The following is a 19,984-nucleotide window of genomic DNA, read 5'->3' as shown; positions in this document are numbered from 1 at the left end:
GGCACTTGGTCCGATCAAAATTCTCTACACATGATCGGAGTTTGTCCGATCGGCCCAGTTGGTCGGGAAATATTTCCAACATGTTAGAAAATTGGGTCCGACGGAATCAGTCCGATGCATACCACACACAGTCGGATTATCCGACGACACGGTCCGATAGGACACATTCCGACGGATTCTCCGACCGTGTGTACAAGGGCTAAGCGTGTGTCGGACTTTCAGCCAACAAATGTTGGCTAGCAGGTTTTCAAATTTTCCGTAGTCAAATACGCGTTGTCAGCTTTTTCGAACGTGTGTACACAAGACCGTTGCACAAAAGTCCAAAGTACAAACACGCATGCTCGGAAGCAAGGACGAGCTAGAAGCTGTCGGTCTTGTAAACTAGTATTTGTAATGAAGAATTAACATTTGTGACGTGGCAAATTATGAAATCTCCAAATGCAGTGCACATTCTCTTCTTCTTTAATGGGATAATAATGAAGCTGCTTTGCTGGTGATACTGATGGAGTTATTGCAAACAAATTTTCAAAGGCTTTTTTTTTCTGGTGATATCAAGAATAATATTATTGAAATTCCTTGTAGTACGTCACTACGTTCGTGTTTGTTGGCCGACAATTTTGTACCGTTTGTATGCAAGACAAGTTACTGGCACACGCCGTTTGGACAAAAGTCTGATGGTTTGTGGGCCAACAGTATGATTGTGTGTACGAGGCTTAAGGTTTGACCTCATATATGGTTTTGGTAAATCTGAAGACAAAAAATCTGCAGAAAAGCTAACAGTGTGTATGGGGCTTAAGACCAAGCTTTTTTATGTTTACGTTTTTGTGCATCTGCCATCTTAAAATAAAAAAAAAGAACAGGGATTGTATTAAAACATGTAAAGAAAGGGTTAAAGACTCACAGAAGAAAAATAAACCACTTTATCCCTGTCTAAAGCCTCGTACACACGATCGGATTTGCTGCAGACAAAATGTCAGACATTTGTCCGAAGGGCGTTGGCCATGAACTTGTCTTGCATACAAACGGCACACAATGTGGCTTTTCAGCTCTTTAGTGCCACTCTTTAGGCACCTTCTGCTAATGTTGTGTTTGGTGACCACTGATTCGGAGCATGCATGTTTGTACTTTGGACTTTTGTCTGATGGACTTGTGTACACACGATCGGAAAATCTGACAACTGACCGTTGTCTGTGGAAAATTTATGAGCCTGCCTTCCATTTGTCTGCAGAACATCCGACAACAATTGTCTGATGGAGTGCACAAACGGTCGGATTTTAGGCCAACAAGTCTGTCAACACACAATTCCCATCAGAAAATCTGATTGTGTGTACGAGGCTTAACTTCCTCTTGCACCAGCAGCTGCATAACCTTTTTTTAACATTATGATTTTTCATGTCAATAACTTTAACTCATAAACTGAAAATGTACTTATATATTTTAGCACCTGCAAGGAAAATGTTATTTATGTTTTATGGTCCCACTGAAATTCCCTGTAAGATTATTCTTGCTGCATTCCTAAGACTAAAAGGCTAATTAGGAAGATTGGTGAGTTTTATTTACTGCCATATCAAATGCATAAAATACAATTATATTCACAGGTATAGTAACCAGTGGTGGCCGTGGTGCAGGGGCGCTGCCCCCTATCCCTGTGCATGGCCCCATAATCTACATGCTGGCTGCAGGAAGCCTGGATTCCAATGGTTTTTTTTTAAGCACGTGATTAGAGCCATAGTGTGGTTTCGGGCGCAGAGCGGCACTGACAGTAACCTGAATTTATTGCTTTGCTTTCACTTGTTTCTAAATATCCCATGCCTACTAATGGATAACCCTTGTTAAAATTAACAACACTAAAGCCTCATACACACGGTACGAAAAATCAGAGGGGGATTGTCGTTTGACAGGCTGTTGCCTGAAGTTCTTACTGTTGGTACACTCCTTTCAACAATTGTTTTCCAAATTTTGGCCAACAAATGGATGACAGGCTAGTACATTTTTCTCAAATGACAGCTCCACCTCAGATTTTTGGATGGTCAGTACACAAATCCGTCGCACAAAAGTCGAAAGTACAAGCATGCATGCTCGGAATCAATGCTAACTAAACACAAAATTATCAGAAGGGGCTTAAAGGGTGGTGCTCAAGAGCTGAAATTTCTCGTAGTACGTCACTACGTTCGTGTTTGTGGCACAACAATTTGTGTAACGTTAGTATGCAAGACAAGATCCTGGCACACGCCCTTTTGACAAAAATCAGACGCTCGGTTGTCCAACATTCGTACCATGTGTAGGAGGCTTAAGGCCTCATGCACACTGAGCATAAAAAATTATGCTTATACAGGCCTTGGGCGTTTCTTCTAGCCTGTAAAACAACTCTATTGGCCTATGTGTCCATACACATTTGGGCTTTTACAGGCATATTTGAAGCAGTGCCTTAACAGGCTGAAAAAAACCCCCATCCCAAGCATGTTTTTAAGAGGAGCTTTCGAGCAGAAAAATGACTGACATGCATAAACGAGACATTTTCAATTGTAAATTGAATATAGTGAAAAATGAGCAGAAGGGAATGTTTTTTGGGAAAAAAACAGTTTATCAATGCAAACGCACATAACTGTGCATGCAATATGAGCCATTATGGGAATTTTTATGCTGCTTTTTTTCTGCCAGAGATTCTGGCATTTTTTCAGATGCCTGGTGTTTATTGACCCTAAAAAACAACTGTGGGTACATAATTGTCTTCAGCTTTGTGCATCATGTTACATTTATGTCAGATCTTAACTTTGAGATTCAGATATCCCTTTATTTGCCTAAGAAGCCAGCCCATCCAGTTTTACCCCCGAGCAGATATGGCAAGAATTACAAATGCTTTCATCTGTGACCTCAAGCTTAAAATGCCTCATCTTTGTGGTTTTCCTATAAGCATAAGTGAGAATCCTGTTTACGCAGTTATGGAATTAACAAGACCTCAGTCACAGGTAGCTCCAAGATAATTCTTTATTTTTATATTTTTCACTAAACATCCACTAGAGGGTGCTTTGGGAATACAGAAAGAGACTTTTAGTTGGTAACAAGTCTGTCTCCTGATTCTCTAGCTATTCTATGAGTTTCACATGCTCATTTATACCTACAGCCAAACAGTGATCATGTATCTGAAACTTAACAATACATAAACTTAAAAGCACATAAACACCTACACTCAGGATTATTTGTTGTCCAAGCTCATCATTAGAATGGCAAAATACATAATGAAGGTGAATTTGATTATATGATTATTGGTGCCAGACATATGGTTGCACCATATTTGAAACTTCTTGGTTTATTTCACACTACATTCTCAGGAGTTTTCAGGGAGCAATGTGAAAAAAGGCAGAACAGGTTCAGTTACATTTTCTCAAGTAAAAACATCTTCCTAATTAGAGAGGTCAGAGGACAATGTCCGGAGTTTTTGAAAGCACAGAAAGTCCACAACTTTTGGAATTCTCAATCAACAGTTGTGGGTAGAAAGTCATGAAAAGTGTAAACCGCAGTAGAAGAAAGCCACACCAAGTTCCACATCCTTGTCAGCTAAGAACGTTGAAAAGAGACAAAAATGGGCAAGGAATGAATTAATCTGGACATTGAAGAGTACAGTGACATTGCTTGGTATGCCAATCGTATGAATTGTTTTCAAGAGGTGGAATGTGAAGATTACAGCATTACAGTCTGGCAGAATATGCATGATGCTTTCAGTGTAGCCCCAGGTCCCTAAAGTATATTTCCATCACCTCATTGAATTCATTTTGTGAGAAATTCTGTTTGTTCTAAAGACAAAAGTGTGTCCCACCAATTTGTACATAGATATGAAAAAAGTGGTCACTGAATGCATGCTTTCATTTTTTATTTTTATTTTTAACATAGCAACCCATGTCAATAAATTTTGAATAGCTTACAGTCAGAAGACATCTCTGTCACTGCACTGATATTTGGGCATACTGCACTTTTCAAATTATATATTAAAAACAGAGCTAAAGAGAAGCTAATCAGCGAAAGGATCAGGCCAAACAGATTAGTAGTGCTGTCTTTTTCAGGGAAGGACAACACATTAATTTTTTTTACCCTCTTTACCTTTTGTTTTCTTTTGGACCCACCAACATGCATTCCCAGACAGCAGAATCTGATATATAGTATTTAAAATATTCTGTTTTACTATATTTATTGTTCTTGAACTTTAAAGGGACTTTGTCATATCTCTTCTTTTTAGACTGAGCTTCAACTAACCTTTGTAGGTTTTTGACTTACTATTTGGATTTAACCCTTTCACTGCTAGGTCCGTATGCCATACAGATTTACATAAGTGTCCTCAGGTGGCCAATTCACTTCAATGACCATAACCTTATATCAGAATTGTTCAGCAGACTGTGCTGAACAATTCTATAACTCTGATCATCAGATTACAACCCGCTGATCAGAGTTATCAACTGACATGGACATTCGCTGTACTGTTCATTTAAGCACAAGAGACTCCATTTTGTTCTCACTGTTGAAATGTGTTCTGTAACCTTCACCTAACACACAGACACATCTACTAAACGCTCTCTACTCCCCCCTCCCTTCTCAATGTTTTACTTTTGCAATTGCTCTATTCGCTAGCTTTTAATAATATATTTCAATTCGTTAGTTTTTAATAACATCTCACACCACCCCTTTCTTATCTATGTATAAAATAACATGTAATAATACATTTTGACACTGAACGGACATTTTAAACACAGTGATTGAGTCCCGTGAATCTGTTCCTGTAGCTGCAGTATTAACTTTGTTTTAGAGTCCCAATCAGAAATTAGTCATAACAATTTTGAAGAGTCAAATATCAGGAGGTTGGCAGAGTTTCCAAAAGGAACCGCATTTTGATTGGGATCATCGGGAGTGCAGACATCCAAGTGCCGGCTAGGTAAGCTGTCCTTAAGCTTGCTGTATTTCTGCCTTTCCTATGTATCCTATCTGTCGGTTCTCAAGGAAACTAAACCACTCTCGGACCTTTCTGGTTGGGTAATGTCTGTGTATGAATGTGTTTGTGTCCCCTTTCATGGATTAGAGTGTGTGTGGATAGGGAGAATGCTCTGCAATTCCCTGTGTTGACTACTTGTGGGCGACCTGGCTCAGAGGCGCATGGTAGGGTCAGATAAAACTGACAGAGAAGAGACGAGGAGGGTCTCTTAATGAGTGTTTTGTCTATTGTCATAAACCCCTTCTATCCACGTAGATAAGTAGAGACTATTCTTGTAAATCTACAGATTTGCTGTACTATTTGTTTTAGAGGCAAGATGGTATAGGCACAAGTAGAGAAGACCGGCCAGTCATTATGGGCATTAAATTCATTAATTTATGTGCACTATTAATGATTTGAGTTTATTTTTTAGTGAAAATATTGTTTTAATAAACATTTGTGCAAATATCATGCTGCCTTAAAATCAGTAGCACCTTCTTTTTATTCTTACTGGTCCTATGCTTTAAGAAAATATATAGTTTTGGGGGATCTTTCACAAATTCTGAATACTGTAAGGGAAAAATGAAAACCTTCTGATTTTTAGAGAAATTTGTATATTTACATTTTTGCGTACGTTCAATTTTAACCATTTTGCAAAAAAAGTGGATTGTAAAAATGACAAATATTTGTTATGTATTAACTCCATACAGATTAAGCTTTTATATTTGGTTGGATTTTTTGTAAAATTACCTGTGTTTTTATCTGCTAAAAATGATTTTAGTGTATTTTATGCGAATATATTGGTTTGATAAACATTTGCGCAAATATCGCAGGCCTATAAAATCAGTAGCACCTTTTTTTTTATTACAGAGGTCATATGCTTTCAGAAAATATATGGTTTGGGGGGGTCTTTTACAAACTCTGAAAGCTGTAAGCGGTTGAGGGTGAAGTTGGGACTTGAGATACATGTATTTACCAAGCTCCCCTCTGTAGTACAGCGATCGCTCCTATATCCACTGACAGCTGATACATAGTAAACCACGCATGTTACTATGTATCAGACTGTCATTTTATGAATGAATGAGAAATCTGTATACAGATTCCTTATTCATTCAAGTAATAAATAACAAATATTTGTAAATTTTAAGCATTATTAATTCATCAATATAAATTTCATATTTTTAGGGCAAAACAAATCTAGTCAACCTCACAGCGAAACTACCCTCAGGATCACTTTCCCAAGATTCAAGGTACAATGCAGCAACAAGCCAGAAGATCATGCCTGTGAAGCAAACAGAGAAATGTGTATTAGAGAAAATATATCCTGAAAAATCTACTTCAGCAACATTACAAATGGAACCCTTTATATCACCTTCTCAGCCATTTCAAGTTCCCTACTCTTCTGTAAGGCATGAAAGACCTGTACAAAGATTTGTGCCAGTTTTCCACAGAAAAAATGAAGTGAATTCAGGTCATTTCCAGCTTACCACACAAGATAAAAAAATGTTCAGTTCTTGCATTCGCCATTCTTTAAAAGAGCATAACGCAACATCTCTGACAGTCAGCTCTATGATGGTCCTTTCTAAGCCTCTCCAACCTTCATTTAGTCAGAATATAGATTCTAGAGCAAATTTATCTGTGAAAAAATTAACAAATCCATCTATAATTATGAAAAATCATATAACAGAAATAAACAGGACTATGAATACTACACAGCATCCAAATGTAATTGCTATTGGAAAACATCAGTTATGTTCTGCTTCCTGTCAGAGGGAGGTAAAGCCCAGGCCTGTCTTGAATCCAAATGGTGCTGAACCATCACAGTTACACACAAATTCTAGTTGTGAAATAAACTGTATTGAGCAGATACCTGCCGTCATTTCACATAAAAATCAGAATGCTGGGAATGTAAACCCCAGCAATACAGAATGCTTAACTCGAGAAGTCATCATACAGGTAAGGCTTTGTTATCTGCCTAAATTGCTTCTCTAGAAAAACATTTATCTAAAACTTTGTGTAGATTTTGGTAATGATTAAACCAGTTCAGGTGGTGGTTTTTTGCAGTCTGTCACATTGGGGAAATTTTCTCTTACTTTCTGGAGACCAATTGTCCAATTCTGGGATGTAAACAGCTGAGATACCTCTTTCAATGCTGCCTAACTCTTGGTACCCCCTGGGGATTTATATAGGCCACTGTCATGGCAATGCCTGATTACACTCTTGGTGTCCCTAAAGAAGGGGGGGGGGGGGTCCAGTGGCGCAGAACAAATTATTTTTTCTCTAAGCTGCAAGATGTTAATGGGGAGCTTTACTTCCATGGGTGACCAGGTTCACTAAACTGTGTAAGATTGGAACGCTAATCCCCAGCCTGTGATCTTGACATCTGTTATCACCTTCCTTGAGTGTGGCAGAAACAACTTTCCTTTTTCCAAAGCTAGATTAGTAATCCACCAAGCTAGGTGGATTACTTGCTTGATTGGAGAATCGCATAGGGAAGTTGAGACATGGAGTTTGTTTATTCCAGGCCAACAGAATGTTGGCTTGGAGTAACCTTGAGTGCAACTGGGCCTAAGGGAACAGCCACGCACGAGGCAACCATAAGGCCTAGAACTGTCATGGAGAATCTCATAGAGGGCTGTTGAAGCATGAGACTTTGGAGAAAGAAGCTTGGTTGACAGAAGGAAAATGTTTGGACAATGTCTAGGAGAGACTTTTTCAATAGGGGTGCCTTGGAAAAATGCCAAAAAATTGCCCACAAATTGTCAACGAGCCAGCGAGTGGCTCAAGCCTGCTTGTTTGTTAAACAAAGCCACAGAATTTTATTGTGCAGCATTACGGCCTTGGGCATCACGTGGGTCAACCACTGACATACTAACAATGAGTGACATTTCAATTGATAAGGAGTACATTTGGTGCCTACACAACATCCTTGTTTGCCCCTCCTATGTCCCTCTCTATAAGTACTGGGGTCACATTAGCAGAGAGAGGAAGAGAAATGCTAGAATACGAATCAGTAACAGTTTGCAAAGACGAAGGAATAAATCACCTCTAATATTGCATAGATGCTGCTGTGATATGTAAAGCGATCAGTTTAGTTTGGGGTGCCTTAGTGTTTGTTAACCTGAAAAAAAAAAACAGATCCTATTCCCTTAAAGCATGTTATACAGCACAGTGATTGTGCTGTGTAATTTGGCCCCTTCTATCACCTAAAAAACCTGGCTTAGCCTGCCTGGCTATACCCTCCCCCCTGTAAACTGACCACGGTTTATTGTAGCTGCTGAGCCCTGACACCATGGTCAGTTTACATGCCTCTGTCATCCTCAACTCTGCTCTGTCCTCCTCTCCCTCTCCCTCCCTGACTGCTTGTGTCAGTGCCCGCCCCCTCCCCTTGCTCATGTCAGCACCTGCCCCCTCCCCTCCTGTTGCTCTCATAACTGCTATAAAATCATCCCATCCCTTCTGTAACATAACGATATGTGTCCCTATGCCTGTATTATATAAATTGTATTATATTGTATTATATATTTGTACCTATATCAGAACGTCTCCCAAAGCTCATGTGACTCCTCAGCTCTCTCGCTTCCTTCCCCTCCTCCCTGCCTGAAGTCTTTGGGAGTGCTTGGCCCTGCCTGCTGGAGCTGTCAGCTGGGCAGAGGAGAGTCGAGGAGTCACACGAGCATCGGGAGCCACTCTGATATAGGTACAGAGTGGCATTTTTTTTTTATAGAACACAGACACAGGGATACATATTGTTATGTTACAGAGGGGATGGGAGGTTCTTATTGTAGTGGCTTAACCACTTTAAGGTTATGCATACATTTAAAGGATGCCTTGACTCTAAATAAGGTTGAGAAACATTGGTCTAGGATAAGACTTAAGTATTCCAGACAAAGGCAAAGCTGGAGGCCAGACTTTTGGAAGCTTATAGACTTATAGACTGTTTTGAGGGAGATGAATCCTTCAGAAGGTTGTCTAGGTACCCTGTAGCCTGAATGCCCTGTAGCCTGAGTTCTTCAGAGGGCTAGTAGGTGTGCAAGCACCTTTGTGAATACTCTGGGTGCAGAGGATAGGCCAAATGACAAGTGCAACAGATTGGAAGCGTTTGTCACCTACTGTGAAGTGCAGAAAGCACTGATGAGATGAGTAAAGGGGAACATGGATGTTGACATTGTGAATTTCTATTGATGCAAAGTTCCCTGTGGTCTTAGGCAATAACTGACCTTGCAGATTTGAATACTTTTGAGGAATTTGTTTAGGGATTTTAGGTCCAGAAAAGGGTGAATAACCCCCCCGTTGGGGTTTGAACAGGTTTGATCAGAATTCTTTTTACCTGTCCTCCAAAGGGACCAGAACAACCATTCCTTGGGACAAGAGATGTTCTAGGGCAGACATCATTAAATGGCGGAACGTGGTTCGAACTCAGACCAAGCAATGCTCCTGTCTGGACCGTCAGCCCTCCAGTCTAAACTGCCACATCCCAGCATCTCAGCAGTTGACGTTGCATGGGTCCCCCACCTTCTGCTGCTTGCTATCTCGTGAATTCTGGCTCTTGCCCGCAAGGAGTGTGACATTACGTGTGCACCTGGCCCCCTTCAGCAAGATTCTCAGCGCAACTCCCGCCCCCCACAGCTTGCTACCTCTGCAAGCTCCTGCTCCCTGTCTGCTATCAAGGTATGGTACTTCACAGAGATTTACTTCATAGATTTACAGGGGCATGCTGATGGGCACATTTTGTTGTGCCAACAGAGTGTCCCTTAACGTAAACTGTGCCCATCATTGTGCCTCTTAACATAAGGTGTATCCATCGTAATGTCCCTTTACATTAGTTTTCCACATCAGAGTGCCCCTTTAGATCAGGTGTCCCCATCAGTGTCACCTTACATCAGGTATTCCTGTCAGAGTGCCCCCTTACATCAATTGTCCCCATTAGAGTGCCCCCCTAACATATGTGCCCATCAGAGTGCCCCTTAACTACTTCAACCCCGGACCATTTTGCTGGCTTAAGACCAGACCACTTTTTGTGATTCGGCACTGCGTCACTTTAACTGACAATTGCGCGGTCGTGCGACGTGACTCCCAAACAAAATTGACGTCCTTTTTTCCCCACAAATAGAGCTTTCTTTTGGTGGTATTTGATTCCCTCTGTGGTTTTTATTTTTTTGCGCTATAAACAAAAATAAAGCGACAATTTTGAAAAAAAAAAAAAATTTTTTACATTTTTTTCCCTCAGTTTAGGCCGATACGTATTCTTCTACATATTTTTGGTAAAAAAAATTGCAATAAGCGATTAATGATTGGTTTGCACAAAAGTATAGCGTTTACAAAATAGGGGATAGTTTTATGGCATTTTTAATAATTTTTTTATTTACTAGTAATGGCGAATTTTTATTGTGACTGCGACATTATGGCGGACACATCGGACATTTTTGACACATTTTTGGGACCATTGTCATTTATATAGCAATCACTGCTATACAAATGCAGTGATTCCTGTGTAAATGACACTGGCAGTGAAGGGGTTAACCAGTGGGTGGCAGTGTAGGGGTTAAGTGTTCCTAGGGGCGTGTTACTAACTGTTGGGGGCTGGGCTTTCTTTTAGTGAACACTGATCTCTTCTCCAATCACATGGAGCCAGGCCTTCTCGTCCAACATGTGTGTCTGACCTCACAAATGTTCTTCTGGAAGAATGGTCAACATTCCCACAGACACACTCCTAAACCTTGTGGACAGCCTTCCCATTAGAGTTGAAGCTGTTATAGCTGCAAAGGGTGGGCCAACTCAATATTAAACCCTACGGACTAAGACTGGAATGGCATTAAAGTTCATGTACGTGTAAAGACAGGAGTCCCAATACTTTTGACAATATAGTGTATGTTCATTCTTCCAATGGGAAGTTTAAAACCATTTTGTCTCATTTGTTGCAAAACCTTGGCATTAACCATTTGCCTAATCAGCACTTATTCCCCTTTCCTGCCCAGGTAAATTTTCAGCTTTAAGCTCTGCCACACTTTGAATGATAATTGCGCGGTCATGCAACACTGTACCCAAACAAACTTTTTATCATTTTTTCCCACACAAATAGAGCCTTTTATGGTTGTATTTAATCACCGTTGTTTTTTTTGTGCTAAATAAACAAATAAAGACCGAAGAAAAAAAACTTTTTCAGAGTTTGTTTTAAAATTTTGCAAACAGGTAATTTTTCTCCTTCACTAATGTGCACTGATGAGGCTACACTGATGGGTACTGATGAGACGGCATTGATGGGCACTGATGAGGTGGCACTGGTGGCCACTGATGAGGCTTCACCGATAGGTGGCACTTCCTGTTCAGCCGGGAGGAGAAGTAATGGCCCCAGAGCAAGGAGCAGCAGCCCTACCCCGGATTCTTGTCATCTGCCTCCTAAGGTAGGCAGGCCTCTGATAGCTGCCTTCCCATCCGTCTGATATGGGGGATGAGCTGCACCTTCCCGCACTAGCCGCCACTGGTTTTAATAGTGTATGTATGTATGTAATAATGTTCATAGTGGAGAAAGTTGACTCGCAGCTGTACATAGATCCAAACATGGTCAAGGTGTGTAGTGCTACCTTGGTTAGACAAATGCTGCGTACACACGATCAGACTATCCAGAGGACTTAGTCTGGCGGACAAACCGCCGTAAAGTCCGCCGGACTGTCCGAACGAGCAGATCTGCCTGCACACGTGACTTTTCCGCTGTACTTTTGAAATGAACGGACTTGCCCACACACACGGAGGAAAGTCCGTCCATTTTGAGCGTGGCTCCAGGTAGCCCGGGACTAGCGACGGTTGCTTGAACTATCCATGCCGCAATTGACCTGACTGATGCTCTAGTGCCCTTGTTCTTCCCACAGAACGAACAGGAAGTCCGACTGCCGGAATGGAGCTGTAGCTTCCAAATAGCGCTTTAATGAGAGCCCAACATCAATGAATTTCCGAGGAATCCGAGGATCTGAATATGGGTAGAGAGATTTCTTGATTTTCATGAAAAACCGAAGTGACCTTAGGGTTTGACCCCAACATTGGAACTAGGACCACTCTGTCCGGAAAGAAAGTTAGAAAAGGCTCCTTGACTCCCAGAGCTTGAATCTCTGATACTCGTTTCGCCGAGGTGACTGCCACCAGGAATGCAGTTTTCAAGGTGAGTTCTCTGATGGAAAGAGCCTTACTGAAAAGAGAAAAGAAGTCCAGAACTAGAGGCAGATCCCATTTAGGGAATCTGGGTTTTTTCTGGGGTCTCAATCTTACTGCGCCTTTGAAGAACTGCTGGATAAGGGCATGCGTGGCCCACTGAACCCCTGTAAATGCGGAGATAGCCGAGACTTGAACCCGAAGGGAGCTAACTGACAAGGGTAAGTCCAAGCCTGATTGCAGGAAACCCAAAACGTCTTGAACTGTGGGTGAAACGTAAGAACTGGTTCTGGAGGACACATAAGATACAAATTTGGCCCAGATCCGTTCATACACCTTATTAGTACTTCTTCTCCTTGCACTTAAGAGGGTGGAAATGGCTTCCTTAGGACACCCTAGTGCTTCCAGCCTTTCCCTCTCAAGAACCAGGCCCTCAACTGAAGGTGAGCCGGACATGGATGGAGAATCGAACCCTGGGAGAGCAGGTCCCATCTGGATGGAAGAGGAACTGGGTCCCAAAGGTTAGGAGGGATAGGAGAGGAAACCAAGGCCTGTTGGGCCAATGCGGAATTATTGCCAACACCTCCACTTCTTCCCATCTGAGTCTCTTCAGGAACTGAAAGATAATTGGAGTTGAAGGGAAGGCGTATGCCTTGTGGAACCACCACTGCTCTGTTAGGACATCTATCCCGTAGGCCTGCGGATCCTTGAACCTCGAATAGAACCTTGTTAGCTTCCTGTTGAAATGGGAGGCGAAGAGATCCACTTCTGGAGACATCCCCAGAGATAGAACCCACTGAAACGCATCTTCGTGAAGGGTCCACTCGTTGTTGTCCAAGTGGACTCGTGAGAGAAAGTCCGCTTGGACATTGAGAACTCCAGGCACATAGGCTACTGTTAGGTTGGCCAGAATTCCTCTGGGCCCAGCGCATTATTGGATCCACTTCCCTCAACAGAGACCGACTTCTGGTGCCCCCTTGCTTCCTTACGTATGCGACCGCAGTCGTATTGTCCAGCCTGAGGACTACAGATGCTCCCACTATCAGATGCGGAAATGCCAACAGCGCTACGAAGGCTGCTCGTAGTTCTAACACATTTGACACTATTCCCCGAGAGGGAAAGTCCCAGATGCCCTGAGCCACTTCCGATAGACAATGTGCCCCCCAGCCCTTGTTGCTGGCATCTGACGTCACTGAGATCCATTTGATTGGAAGAAGAGAGTGGCAATTCAATAGGTTCTCCCGACGAAGCCACCAGAGGAGGGAACCTCTCATGGTCTGAGTAATCTCGATGGACTGGACCTTTTCTCCCGACCATTGGCGAAGAAAACCCATTTGAAAGGGGCGCATCCTCCACTTTGCCCACTTCACCATCGGTATGGTAGACACCATGGTGCCTATGATCTTTAGGCAATGAAGAGCACTGAGACGAGATGAAGAGAGAGCCAGGTGGATCCTGTCCCGTACTACTGCAATCTTCTCCTCGGGCAGAGAGATGGTACCTTTTGCCGTATTGAACAGAGCGCCGAGGAACACGAGAGACTGTGTAGGAACTAACTGGCTTTTCTCTAAATTCAGGAGCCACCCGAATTCCTTGAGGGTTGCGATGACTTGATCCCTGTGTTTCAAGAGACAATCCTTGTCCTGAGCAAGAAGAAGCAAATCGTCCAGATAATGATGAATCCGGATTTTCCTGACTCTCAACAATGCTACGACTGCTAGAAGGACCTTCGAGAATGTGCGAGGGGAGGTTGACGGACCGAAAGGAAGGCAGGTAAACTGTAAATGAAGCTGGCCAATGGAGAAACAAAGAAACTGTTGGAACTCTGTGGCCACTGGGACGTGAAAATAGGCATCTTTAAGGTCTATTGAGACAAGCCAGTCCCCTGGCTGCACTGATTATTGAATCGTGGACAGAGTTTCCATTTTGAATTTCTCCTTTCTTATGAAGCGATTTAGACGCGTCAAGTCTATTACGGGTCTCCACGTACCGTTCTTTTTCTGGACCAGGAAAAGAGGGGAATACATTCCCATGCCGCATTGGTTGTCTGGAACAGGAAAAGCGGCGCCTTGATCCAACAAAGATTTTATGTAGGTTAAAAGAATTTTTCTTTTTTCTTCCGACCTTGGAATGGATGTGGGAACACACTTGAGTTTGGGGACACTGCTGAACGACCAAGTGTGCCCGGAGGAGACCGTCTTGACGGTCCAAAAATCCTGGATCAAGGCCGCCCAGACGTACCGAAAGTGGAACAATGAAGCTCCTACCCGGACCGCCTGGACGGGCCCGATCTCAAAAGGACTTAGTAGGCTCCTTTTCCCCCATCGAACTGCCCTTTGCAGATTTCTTGAGAGATGTCTGTCTGGACCTCCAAGATCTGGAAAATTCCCATCCAGGCCTGTAAGTGCGTGCCTCCCTGGCACGATCTTGACCCTGCTTTCTTGGGAACGATCTCCTTTGATTCTGCAGGCGCCTATCCTGGGGGAGAAACCCCGACTTACCCCCGGTGGCTCGAGTTATAGCACTATCCAGCTTATTGCCGAAAAGGGAAGAACCATCAAAAGGAATACGGCACCAAACCTGCTTAGAAGCGGGTTCGGCTAGCCAAGGACGGAGCCACAGGGCACGCTTGGCAGTTACAGACGAGAGCATGACTCGAGCCACCAGTCGGATAATATCGATCGAGGCCTCTCCTAAGAAAGCTGAAGCCAGTCTTAGTTCTTGAATGGGAGAACTCTTGGCCAGATCTTCTGAAACGTTCCTGAGTGTTTCATCAACACTATCAGACCAAACTTCCATCGCTCTAGACAGAGCCGCTAAGGCCAGAGCCGGTTTACAGGCCATGCCAGCCGTAAGATAGATCCTCTTCAGGTCAGAATCAATTCTCCTATCCAGAGCGTCCTTAAAAGAGACTGTGTCCTCAAGAGGAAGGGTCACATGTCTGACCAATCTCATTACAGCCGCATCCACCAGAGGGGAAGACAAATTTTTAACTTCTTCCTCCTTAAAAGGGTAAAGTCTCTGGATCTTAGATAGAAGAGAATTCTTTTTCTCTACCTTGCTCCACTCATCCGAGATCACTTCTCCCAACTCTGAGAGGAAAGGGAAGCTAATACGCTCCTTCTTCAATTGCTTAAAAAACTTTCTTTGCTTCGCCGGGGCCACTACCGGCTCTTCACAGTTCAGCGTTTCCTTGATGGCTTTGACCAAAGGAGGAAGCAGGGCAAAGTCAAAACCCGAACCAGACTCTTCTTCCTCAGATTCACTATCTGAGAGGACAGCAGACGGATGGCTAGGCAAAGAGGAATCCCATGTGTCCTGGGCCTGAGCATCCCTCCCCGGAGACCTGGGAGACAACTGGGGGGCTTCAAATTTCTTTAGACTGTCCTTGACCAATCTTTCCACCATAGACTTCAGCTGTTGGTCAGAGTCACTCCTTTCACCCGTCGCTTTAACATAACAGGCATCACAAAGGGACTTGTCAGCAGGAACCTGCGTCCTGCACCCCCAGCATAAACCTTCAGCTGCGTGACTTGGGCCAGCTGTTGAAGGGTGGGAAGATTCCCGGCTACGGAGACTGGTTCTCGCAGGAGAATCATGTCGTCTGGATCTGGAAGAGGAATGCCGGCGGTGGGACTTAGACGAATCACTTCCTCGGTGAGAACTCCGGCGCTGAGTAGACCTAGAAGGGCTGAAAAAGGGAAAACCCAGCAGTGTTAGTGGAACATCCCCTAATGTTCCACTGCCCCCCCCCCCCCCCCCGGCAGGTAACTCAAAAAAAGTACCTTCTCCGAGAGGGCTGGCCACTAGCAGGCGGCGAGGCATCCAAAGGATCCATCAGGGATGGAGATAAAACAGCCTCAATTAAACACAGAGAACAGCTAAGGGAGCAGAGATAAACTGACCTTTATCAAAGACACATACCTAATGGTGAAGAAACCAGGGCTCAGGAATGGCACTGCAGGCTTTACAAGCATCCCAGATTCTCTGCAAGCTGTTCTCTGTTTTTAAAACTGCCGCCTTAATGACGTCACGAATTTCGTCATGAAAACGCTAGTGCGCATGCGCGGAGCCCGCAACGCGCATGCGCGAACCAAGCCTCGTCCTTGCGTCAGTCTCGCACATGCGCAGAACGATCGAGCGGCGAACGAGGAAGTAACTGGGTGGCTGGAACGCAAGGAAACCAGCCGCCCAGCAAGCCAGATACACCGCACAGCGCTGTATGGGGGAAAAAAGACACACTGCAAAAGAAAAAGAAACACACAGAAAAGGCTGCCATGGACAACAAACAGCTCACCACTCCTGTAGATGGACACCAGCCGAGGTAGGTCCCCAAACACATGCCAGACTTCTGGGAGGAGGGGGCGAAAGTCACCTGCTAGTAGCTAGGCTCACGACTAATCACGCGGCTTCACCTGTCAGTGACCAGGCATACACCTCTTCAGCGCCTCTTCCATATGCCCCTTTTCCATACTCCGCTAGTAGCTAGAGCTTATTGGAAATATGCGACTCCAAGTTGCTCGGTCGGTCTGTATCGCAGAAAAAAATGCAAGTCTTCAGAGTAAAAGACACATGCTAGGTCCTATGGAGGAGGACAAAAAAAGAACACGGCCTCTGGCAGGGAGCAAAGATTTATGGGAGTATCGTCCTATAGGGTAATGGAGGCGGGACTAAACCCACACGTAGGCTGCCATGAAGTCTGCCAGGAAATATATTTTTTGTTCTGATTGATCGTATTTTTTTTATTGTATGTATTATCATTTACATTTTATAGCACTTTGTAGTCAGTGGTGCACACATACACTGATTTCTTTTAGCGCCACTTTTTCCATTTTACTTAAAGTGGAGGGCCGACCCTGAAAAAAAAAAGAGCATTAATATTATTTAAAAAAATGAAAAAATTAAAATTAAAAAAATGTTTTTTTTTCTTACCTGGTCAGAAATCCCTGTTGCTAGGCAGTCTTCCTAATCTGCCTTTTTCCTGCTCCTTGGTGATCTTCGGTCTTCTGGGTAATGGGGCACGCTGTGTTCTGGGAACTGTGTGTTCCCTAGCACAACGCGTCCCATTCACAAAGCGCTGCGTGACTCGTGCATGCGCAGTAGGAAAGGGGCAGTGAAGCTGCAAGGCTCCACTGCCTGTTTCCCTTAGTACGAATGGCGGCACTGGGACCCGAGAGCCGAGGGATATGTCGGCCTCGGCGGCCGACATCGCAGGCGCCCTGGAAAGGTAAGTCTCCTTATTAAAAGTCAGCAGCTAGTTTTTTTAGATGCTGACTTTAAAAAAAAAAAATTTACAGCTGAAACACTGCTTTAAAAGGAATATTGATTGCAATTTTTGTTTATTTACGGTGGCAGCTGTAGTTATCTATTCACTTATTGTTTTTATTTTAAGCACAGTGGTGATACACAGGTGTGAGGGTGATTGTTTTTGTATCATTGGTTTATAATGTTTTGAATATGTTTGCTCAAACAAGCCATGTTTTGTTTCATAGTGGCGCTTCACATTACTACTTTTTAATATCTGAATGACAGCTACAGCATGGCTGGCTAGTTCTGGGACATCGTCATATGAGGGTATGGGCGGCGCACTCTGTTTTCGCAGTGTCTGGGGGACACTGCTGCTCACAAATTGAGATAAAGAGCTGTAGCGCTGGTATTTTTAATACCGATGCTAGTATTTTTGTAAATTTAAGTTTGTCTGAAGCTGCAGTTTGGCTCAGACTAATTATGCTAAAGTTGTGGCTTCTGTACCAGTTTGGCTGGGTTGTGCTAATTTCCACTTGATCGTGGGTGTCACTGTCACCACCGGTAAGTGTTGGAAATGCAACAAGCTAAATGTATTGGGTACCCCTTTTACTTAGAAACAGCCTGGTGGGAGTGGTCTACCCGCTGTGCATTCTGGGTAAGGGTACTTAAGGTACCGATGCCATTTTCTGGGGTTCGTTTTTCCCGACCTCATGGATCTCCTGGCCTAAGGTGTGTGCTGCCTTATTCAATGTCTCGGGGCCGGCTGGCCTGAGGCTCTGCAACTGAAAGATAGGCCCAGAGGCTCTGGGGCCTACTGATCCAGAGATGAGCCTGTGCTGTCTTGCCTGCGGGGAGAAGCCAAGCAACTGGAGGATCCAGGGAGGACTTTTCTGAGGAGGACCGAGCAGTAAGGCTGGTGCCTCATGGAGAAGCCTGGAAACTCAGTTGGAGGATGCATCCTGTTTCGTCTACCACACAGTATCGCCGGGTCGGCTGAAAGAATCAGGTACTGTGGGGAAACTCTTTAATTTTGCAACCAGAAGCTTATTGTGCCTTCCTGCGGCAGAGGATTGTATAACAAGATCGCTAAACTTATCAAGTCTGTGGCAGAGACTTTGTTCGAGCATCTCACCGGCTACTAGGTCAGTGAGAGAGGCCTATCCGGTGATTGATAGATCCAGCTTGTGGGAATAATTTTTCCTCTGGATCAAGGAAATCCCTTTAACCCGCAAAACTACAAAGGTACCTGAATTCCCCTTATCCTCTACCCCTCTATTGCAAAAGTGTGTGTTTTTGTTAAATAAACACCCAGAAAAAGGACTAAGTGTTGGAGCTAATATTCTTTAATCCACTCTGCAGCTCCTTCGGGGGTTAGTGCTACAGAGCTAATCAGTGATCAACTGTGTCCAATTACAGCTGATCACAGATCTAAACAGAAGCCTGTTATCGGCACTCCTTTCCTCAAGCTGACAGCATGTAGAGAGAAGATTATCAGTGTCATCTCAACAGAGCTGCAAATCAGTGTAACCTATCAGTGTCGCCTACCAGTGTCAATATACCAATGTACCAATATTTTACTAGGCGCGGGATGGGAAGTGGTTAATATCCGCAACAGATCTCATAAACGCAGTTTGATTGTGCGGTGGTGCGAGAAAAGCAGCAATTCCTGTGCGTTTCCTACATTGCATCAGTGTGAACCCAAGAGTCTCCAAAGTTGGAGCACAGATATATCAATGGATAGATTAATCACATGGCTGATGGTCTGTTCATGCTACACCTATGCATGCATTTGTCAAGAGCATGCTAGCTATTTCAATGCTCTTGTCACTTTTTAACAATCATAATCTAATGTCTGTCTGTATAGCAAATTTACCTTTATTTATACTGAAGACTGGATTTGAAAATCCCAAATCTAAGTAATTTCTTAGTACAGAACACATATATATATAAACTAGAAGTTAATAATATTCAATGTACACTAAAAGTTTATTTTTTAAATTTACTTCATCATAAAACATTCCAAATATGTCAATTTCTGTGTAAGAGTCTGATATAGTATTTTTTTTTTTAATGATAACTATGGCAGTTGCTTAGAAACAGATGCTATACGGATGTGCACACCGCTGTTCATGACTGCGTCTGACATCGCTTTATTTCAGATATGCATTTCTGCTCTGCAAGACACCTGTACTCATAAAACCTACTAGTTAACGTATTCCTCATACCAATCTATGTTCTACAATGATAACAGCTGTGCATTATAGTAATTATATCTATAATTGTGTTTCTTTTGAACACAGGAACAATCCTTTGACTTTGGTTCTAAAAGGTGCAGAACTAAGCAAAGCATCAAAGAAGTCGATGTAATAAAGCATGCAAAAAACAATGAGGTAAGTGTCATAGGAGGCAAGAGAATGCTGTTTCTGTATGGGGGGGGGGGGGGGGGTTTGGGAACTACCGGGCAGAAGTAGCTTGATAGCAGGAGCATAGCAAAAATCCACTACAGAGCAGTGATACAAATCTAAGCACAGTGCAGACACACAAGAGAACAGGTACAGGATCCGGGTTAACAGGATTATTCAATTTTGGCAACACAGGGTAAATGGCTCCAAACTAGGTGCAGGGACCATG

General features: G+C 43.4%; 1 protein-coding gene and 1 long non-coding RNA gene across 2 annotated transcripts in view; one reads left to right on the top strand and one right to left on the bottom strand.

Annotated features, from left to right (window-relative positions):
- Positions 1-2,840: 2,840 nt before the first annotated feature.
- LOC143997009 (uncharacterized) overlaps positions 2,841-19,984 on the top strand; it is a 48,722-nt gene continuing 31,578 nt past the window's right edge. Inside the window, exons 1-3 of the mRNA XM_077492366.1 lie at positions 2,841-2,969; positions 6,146-6,916; positions 19,654-19,743. Of these exons, the coding sequence (XP_077348492.1) occupies positions 2,841-2,969; positions 6,146-6,916; positions 19,654-19,743 (990 nt within the window). The remainder of the gene's footprint in view (positions 2,970-6,145; positions 6,917-19,653; positions 19,744-19,984) is intronic.
- Positions 2,964-19,984, bottom strand: part of LOC143997010 (uncharacterized) — a 52,238-nt gene continuing 35,217 nt past the window's right edge. Inside the window, exons 2-3 of the long non-coding RNA XR_013277638.1 lie at positions 6,333-6,596; positions 2,964-6,242 (exon numbers count right to left, since the gene is read on the bottom strand). This is a non-coding gene — a long non-coding RNA (uncharacterized LOC143997010). The remainder of the gene's footprint in view (positions 6,243-6,332; positions 6,597-19,984) is intronic.

This window comes from Lithobates pipiens, unplaced genomic scaffold, assembly GCF_037356315.1.
Source record: "Lithobates pipiens isolate NorthernLeopardFrog02 unplaced genomic scaffold, aLitPip1_a1.2 Scaffold_19, whole genome shotgun sequence".
NCBI lineage: Eukaryota > Metazoa > Chordata > Amphibia > Anura > Ranidae > Lithobates > Lithobates pipiens.
Note: the sequence above shows the minus strand (reverse complement) of the source record. Positions and strands in the feature narration are given on the sequence as shown.